Consider the following 7,500-nt stretch of genomic DNA (forward strand, 5'->3'; position numbering starts at 1 on the left):
TAGAGAGATGTGTGTGTGAATGTTTATGTAGAGAGATGTGTGTGAATGTTTATGTAGAGAGATGTGTGTGAATGTTTATGTAGAGAGATGTGTGTGAATGTTTATGTAGAGAGATGTGATTGTTTACGTAGAGAGATGTGTGTGAATGTTTATGTAGAGAGATGTGTGTGTGAATGTTTACATAGAGAGATGAGTGTGAATGTTTACATAGAGAGATGTGTGTGAATGTTTATGTAGAGAGATGTGTGTGTGAATGTTTATGTAGAGAGATGTGTGTGTGAATGTTTATGTAGAGAGATGTGTGTGTGAATGTTTACGTAGAGAGATGAGTGTGAATGTTTACATAGAGAGATGTGTGTGAATGTTTACGTAGAGAGATGAGTGTGAATGTTTACATAGAGAGATGTGTGTGAATGTTTATGTAGAGATGTGTGTGTGAATGTTTACATAGAGAGATGTGTGTGAATGTTTATGTAGAGAGATGTGTGTGAATGTTTACGTAGAGAGATGTGATTGTTTACATAGAGAGATGTGTGTGAATGTTTATGTAGAGAGATGTGTGTGAATGTTTACGTAGAGAGATGTGTGTGAATGTTTATGTAGAGAGATGTGTGTGAATGTTTATGTAGAGAGATGTGTGTGTGAATGTTTACGTAGAGAGATGTGTGTGAATGTTTATGTAGAGAGATGTGTGTGTGAATGTTTACGTAAAGAGATGTGTGTGAATGTTTACGTAGAGAGATGTGTGTGTGAATGTTATGTAGATAGATGTGTGTGAATGTTTACGTAGAGAGATGTGTGTGAATGTTTACGTAGAGAGATGTGTGTGTGAATGTTTACGTAGAGAGATGTGTGTGTGAATGTTTACGTAGAGAGATGTGTGTGTGAATGTTTATGTAGAGAGATGTGTGTGTGAATGTTTACGCAGAGAGATGTGTGTGAATGTTTACGTAGAGAGATGTGCGTGTGAATGTTTACGTAGAGAGATGTGTGTGAATGTTTACGTAGAGAGATGTGTGTGAATGTTTATGTAGAGAGATGTGTGTGAATGTTTACGTAGAGAGATGTGTGTGAATGTTTACGTAGAGAGATGTGTGTGTGAATGTTTACGTAGAGAGATGTGTGTGAATGTTTACGTAGAGAGATGTGTGTGTGAATGTTATGTAGAGAGATGTGTGTGAATGTTTACGTAGAGAGATGTGTGTGAATGTTATGTAGAGAGATGTGCGTGTGAATGTTTACGTAGGGCCTACGACAGAGGGTTCACAAAAAAATACCTTGCAGGCACCTAGCATATTAACACACAGAGATGCATCCAGTCACTTAGTTAGTACGCAGACCAGGGGAGCATGGCTTACAGTAGAGCATTTTGGTGGCAGACCAGGGGAATGTTATGTAGAGATTTTGGTGCATGGGAATGGCTTACAGTAGAGCATTTTGGTGGCAGACCAGGGGAGCATGGCTTACAGTAGAGCGTTTGGTGGCAGACCAGGGGAGCATGGCTTACAGTAGAGCGTTTTTGGCAGACCAGGGGAGCATGGCTTACAGTAGAGCGTTATGGTGGCAGACCAGGGAGCATGGCTTACAGTAGAGCGTTTTGGTGGCAGACCAGGGGAGCATGGCTTACAGTAGAGCGTTTTGGTGGCAGACCAGGGGAGCATGGCTTACAGTAGAGCGTTTTGGTGGCAGACCAGGGGAGCATGGCTTACAGTAGAGCGTTTTGGTGGCAGACCAGGGGAGCATGGCTTACAGTAGAGCGTTTTGGTGGCAGACCAGGGGAGCATGGCTTACAGTAGAGCATTTTGGTGGCAGACCAGGGGAGCATGGCTTACAGTAGAGCGTTTTGGTGGCAGACCAGGGGGAGCATGGCTTACAGTAGAGCGTTTTGGTGGCAGACCAGGGGAGCATGGCTTACAGTAGAGCGTTTTGGTGGCAGACCAGGGAGCATGGCTTACAGTAGAGCGTTTTGGTGGCAGACCAGGGAGCATGGCTTACAGTAGAGCGTTTTGGTGGCAGACCAGGGGAGCATGGCTTACAGTAGAGCGTTTTGGTGGCAGACCAGGGGAGCATGGCTTACAGTAGAGCGTTTTGGTGGCAGACCAGGGGAGCATGGCTTACAGTAGAGCGTTTTGGTGGCAGACCAGGGAGCATGGCTTACAGTAGAGCGTTTTGGTGGCAGACCAGGGAGCATGGCTTACAGTAGAGCGTTTTGGTGGCAGACCAGTTTTCCATGGTTGTGGCAGACCAGGGGAGCATGGCTTACAGTAGAGCGTTTTGGTGGCAGACCAGGGGAGCATGGCTTACAGTGAGCGTTTTTAAACAATATAGCATTTACAGTAGAGCATTTTGTCAGACCAGGGGGAGCATGGCTTACAGTAGACAGAAGAGCATGGCTTACAGTAGAGCATTTTGGTGGCAGACCAGGGAGCATGGCTTACAGTAGAGCGTTTTGGTGGCAGACCAGGGGAGCATGGCTTACAGTCCGTGTTGGTGGCAGACCAGGGGAGCATGGCTTACAGTAGAGATTATGGTGGCAGACCAGGGGAGCATTGGCTTACAGTAGAGCGTTTTGGTGGCAGACCAGGGGAGCATGGCTTACAGTAGAGCATTTTGGTGGCAGACCAGGGAGCATGGCACAGTAGAGCATTTTGGTGGCAGACCAGGGAGCATGGCTTACAGTAGAGCATTTTGGTGGCAGACCAGGGGAGCATGGCTTACAGTAGAGCGGGTGGCAGACCAGGGGAGCATGGCTTACAGTAGAGCATTTTGGTGGCAGACCAGGGGAGCATGGCTTACAGTAGAGCGTTTTGGTGGCAGACCAGGGGAGCATGGCTTACAGTAGAGCGTTTGGTGGCAGACCAGGGGAGCATGGCTTACAGTAGAGCGTTATGGTGGCAGACCAGGGGAGCATGGCTTACAGTAGAGCGTTTTGGTGGCAGACCAGGGGAGCATGGCTTACAGTAGAGCGTTTAATGGTGGCAGACCAGGGGAGCATGGCTTACAGTAGAGCGTTTGGTGGCAGACCAGGGGAGCATGGCTTACAGTAGAGCGTTTTGGTGGCAGACCAGGGGAGCATGGCTTACAGTAGAGCGTTTTGGTGGCAGACCAGGGAGCAGACCATTTTGGTGGCAGACCAGCATGGCTTACAGTAGAGCGTTTTGGTGGCAGACCAGGGGAGCATGGCTTACAGTAGAAGACCAGGGAGCATGGCTTACAGTAGAGCGTTTTGGTGGCAGACCAGGGTGCATGGCTTACAGTAGAGCGTTTTGGTGGCAGACCAGGGGAGCATGGCTTACAGTAGAGCGTTTTGGTGGCAGACCAGGGGGAGCATGGCTTACAGTAGACGTTTTGGTGGCAGACCAGGGAGCATGGCTTACAGTAGAGCGTTTTGGTGGCAGACCAGGGGGAGCATGGCTTACAGTAGAGCGTTTTGGTGGCAGACCAGGGGAGCATGGCTTACAGTAGAGCGTTTTGGTGGCAGACCAGGGGAGACTTTGAGAGATTGGTGGCAGACCAGGGGAGCATGGCTTAAATAGACCAGGGGAGCAAACAAGAGCGTTTTGGTGGCAGACCAGGGGAGCATGGCTTACAGTAGAGCGTTTTGGTGAGACCACATGGCTTACAGTAGAGCATTTTGGTGGCAGACCAGGGGAGCATGGCTTATTAGACGTTTTGGTGGCAGACAGGGAGCATGGCTTACAGTAGAGCATTTTGGTGGCAGACCAGGGAGCATGGCTTACAGTAGAGCGTTTTGGTGGCAGACCAGGGGAGCATGGCTTACAGTAGAGCGTTTTGGTGGCAGACCAGGGGAGCATGGCTTACAGTAGAGCGTTATGGTGGCAGACCAGGGGAGCATGGCTTACAGTAGAGCGTTTTGGTGGCAGACCAGGGGAGCATGGCTTACAGTAGAATTTTGGTGGCAGACCAGGGGAGCATGGCTTACAGTAGAGCGTTTTGGTGGCAGACCAGGGGAGCATGGCTTACAGTAGAGCGTTTTGGTGGCAGACCAAAGCATGGCTTACAGTAGAGCGTTTTGGTGGCAGACCAGGGGAGCATGGCTTACAGTAGAGCGTTTTGGTGGCAGACCAGGGAGCATGGCTTACAGTAGAGCGTTTTGGCAGACCAGGGAGCATGGCTTACAGTAGAGCCAAAGCAGACCAAAACCATGGCTTACAGTAGAGCGTTTTGGTGGCAGACCAGGGGAGCATGGCTTACAGTAGAGCGTTTTGGTGGCAGACCAGGGAGCATGGCTTACAGTAGAGCATTTTGGCTGCAGACCAGGGGAGCATGGCTTACAGTAGAGCGTTTTGGTGGCAGACCAGGGGAGCATGGCTTACAGTAGAGCGTTTTGGTGGCAGACCAGGGGAGCATGGCTTACAGTAGAGCGTTTTGGTGGCAGACCAGGGGAGCATGGCTTACAGTAGAGCGTTTTGGTGGCAGACCAGGGGAGCATGGTTTACAGTAGAGCGTTTTGGTGGCAGACCAGGGAGCATGGCTTACAGTAGAGCGTTTTGGTGGCAGACCAGGGGAGCATGGCTTACAGTAGAGCGCTGGTGGCAGACCAGGGAGCATGGCTTACAGTAGACCCTTTTGGTGGCAGACCAGGGGAGCATGGCTTACAGTAGAGCGTTTTGGTGGCAGACCAGGGGAGCATGGCTTACAGCAGAGCGTTTTGGTGGCAGACCAGGGGAGCATGGCTTACAGTAATCTTTTGGTGGCAGACCAGGGGAGCATGGCTTACATAGAGCGTTTTGGTGGCAGACCAGGGGGTGGCTTACAGTAGAGCGTTTTGGTGGCAGACCAGGGAGCATGGCTTACAGTAGAGCGTTTGGTGGCAGACCAGGGGAGCATGGCTTACAGTAGAGCGTTTTGGTGGCAGACCAGGGGAGCATGGCTTACAGTAGAGCGTTTTGGTGGCAGACCAGGGGGAGCATGGCTTACAGTAGAGCGTTTTGGTGGCAGACCAGGGGAGCATGGCTTACAGTAGAGCGTTTTGGTGGCAGACCAGGGGAGCATGGCTTTAGAGCGTTTTGGTGGCAGACCAGGGGAGCATGGCTTACAGTAGAGCATTTTGGTGGCAGACCAGGGGGAGCATGGCTTACAGTAGAGCGTTTTGGTGGCAGACCAGGGGAGCATGGCTTACAGTAGAGCATTTTGGTGGCAGACCAGGGGAGCATGGCTTACAGTAGAGCGTTTTGGTGGCAGACCAGGGAGCATGGCTTACAGTAGAGCGTTTTGGTGGCAGACCAGGGAGCATGGCTTACAGTAGAGCGTTTTGGTGGCAGACCAGGGAGCATGGCTTACACAGAGCGTTTTGGTGGCAGACCAGGGGAGCATGGCTTACAGTAGAGCGTTTTGGTGGCAGACCAGGGGAGCATGGCTTACAGTAGAGCGTTTTGGTGGCAGACCAGGGGAGCATGGCTTACAGTAGAGCGTTTTGGTGGCAGACCAGGGGAGCATGGCTTACAGTAGAGCGTTTTGGTGGCAGACCAGGGGAGCATGGCTTACAGTAGAGCGTTTTGGTGGCAGACCAGGGGAGCATGGCTTACAGTAGAGCGTTTTGGTGGCGTGCAGATTTATGTTCCTGTTTTCCATGGTTGTGTATGAGATTTACCGTGCAGCCCAGGGGACGTATATGTTCATTTAAACAATATAGTATTTATATTGTCCAGGGTAATGTACCTGACAGAAGACATTTCTTCTTCTGGTTTCAATGGAAACTGCCAAACCACAGTACGCTATGATGGATCTCTCTATTTGTCCGGTGTTAGTTCTGCATGGACGTGATGTGGATGTTGGATATTACTGCATTATCGGAACTAGAAGCACAAGCATTTCGCTACACTCGCATTAAACATCTGCTAACTATGTGACAAATAGAATTGGATTGGATGTGAATGGGGAAAACATCTCGGCAACACATACACAAGCTACTGAGATGCAATTATACCGAGGAAGAAGGTCGAGCTTCTTGAATCTATACCCCTCCATAGAACGTCTCAGTAAAGGAGAAGAGCTGTTTAATGTTACCTGTTTAAAGTACTTTGTCAGACTGTGTGCAATAATTCTCTGGTTTCAGTGAAATCACCCAACCCAGCATTAAACATAGTTTTACTTATGAATCAGTGTGTTGATAGGTGATGTGTTTCAGGTTCAGAGTTGCTCAGACTTGTAAATACTCCACATAAACACAGACTCTGGTTGTTTGTTAGGCACATTCTGTTTCCTGTGTCCAGACTTTGATGATTGGCTAACGGCTGAAATATTTAACATAAATCAAAGCGTTGCAGAGGGAAATGTAAATGATTCTGACAGGGGTTTTCTGACCAGCTTATTACTGCTTAGTCTGCATCCAGAGACCGAAAGAGCTCGGATTCAAGTAACTTGTAAGATTCCTGGAATCAGAAGGGAATAAGCAGGACATAACGAATCCCCAAACAGGGATTTCTGGAAAACTTGGGAATTTTGATCAACTTGGTGTAATTTTGCAATCCTAAAGAGAGCATCACCAAAGCATTGTTAAATGCTTAACTCCCACCATCTCTCTCTCTCCTCCCTCCAGTTCTCGCGGGTGTTGAAGAACAGGGCGTGGCCCACCTTCAAGCAGGCCAAAACCAAGGTGTCCCCGCTCCACAGCAGCGACTTCTGCCCCACCAACTGCCATGTGAACGTGATGGAGGTGTCCTACCCCAAAACCACCACCTCTCTGGGCAGCGCCTTCGGAGTGCAGCTGGACAACAGGAAGAGCTCCACCCTGGAGAGAGGAGGTCGTAACGCCGAACAAGGTGAGAGCATGGCACTAAGCACTGACCTCCGACCCTAACCCTGGGGGGGGGGGGGGGGCAGATAGCCTAGCGGGGTTAGAGAAGAGGCCAGCAACTGAATTTCTTGTAATCTTGCTAGGATGCCAATGTCCATTGTAGTGCTGCGTTTAATTCTGACCGTCTCCCAGGTAAGCTGAACCCCATGGTGTACGTACAACACACCATCACCAGTATGGCAGCTCCGTCAGGTCACAGTCTGGGTCGTACGGAGGGTCACGGCCTCCGCTTCCTGCTCCGGGAGGATGACCTGCTGGTCTTGGACTCCTACCAGAAACTACTAGGCAAGCTGACCACGCTGGTGAAAGAGATGGAGGGCCACGCCTCACAGATACACGAGTGAGTCTGGCAACACACACGTGCGCACACACACGTACACAGATGTGTGCAGGCACACACACACACACACAAGCACGCCTGCCTTGCGTGCACAGCCTTACTCAGAAGTATTTTGTTTGGTAGAATGTGTTTGTCTGAGACTATTGGTTTGATTTCCATTTTAATATGCACTGCTTGGACGGTGAAACCGGCTGGGGAGAAAATAGATTTTGGTATAAGCAGAGGAAATGGTGTGATTTGTAAAGACCGGCGACTGCTTCCGCTGATGCTTTTCCCTACTATAAACACACACACACACACACACACACACACACACACACACACACACACACACACACAC

The 7,500-nt window shown here is 49.7% G+C and overlaps 1 protein-coding gene across 1 annotated transcript in view; it reads left to right on the forward strand.

The window, feature by feature from the left end:
- prex2 (phosphatidylinositol-3,4,5-trisphosphate-dependent Rac exchange factor 2) overlaps positions 1-7,500 on the forward strand; it is a 221,707-nt gene that overhangs the window by 113,747 nt on the left and 100,460 nt on the right. The window contains 2 exon segments of the mRNA XM_064941020.1: positions 6,563-6,785; positions 6,953-7,160. Coding sequence (XP_064797092.1) covers positions 6,563-6,785; positions 6,953-7,160 — 431 coding nt within the window.

Source organism: Oncorhynchus masou, chromosome 28 (genome assembly GCF_036934945.1).
Source record: "Oncorhynchus masou masou isolate Uvic2021 chromosome 28, UVic_Omas_1.1, whole genome shotgun sequence".
In the NCBI taxonomy this organism is placed as follows: Eukaryota; Metazoa; Chordata; class Actinopteri; order Salmoniformes; family Salmonidae; genus Oncorhynchus; species Oncorhynchus masou.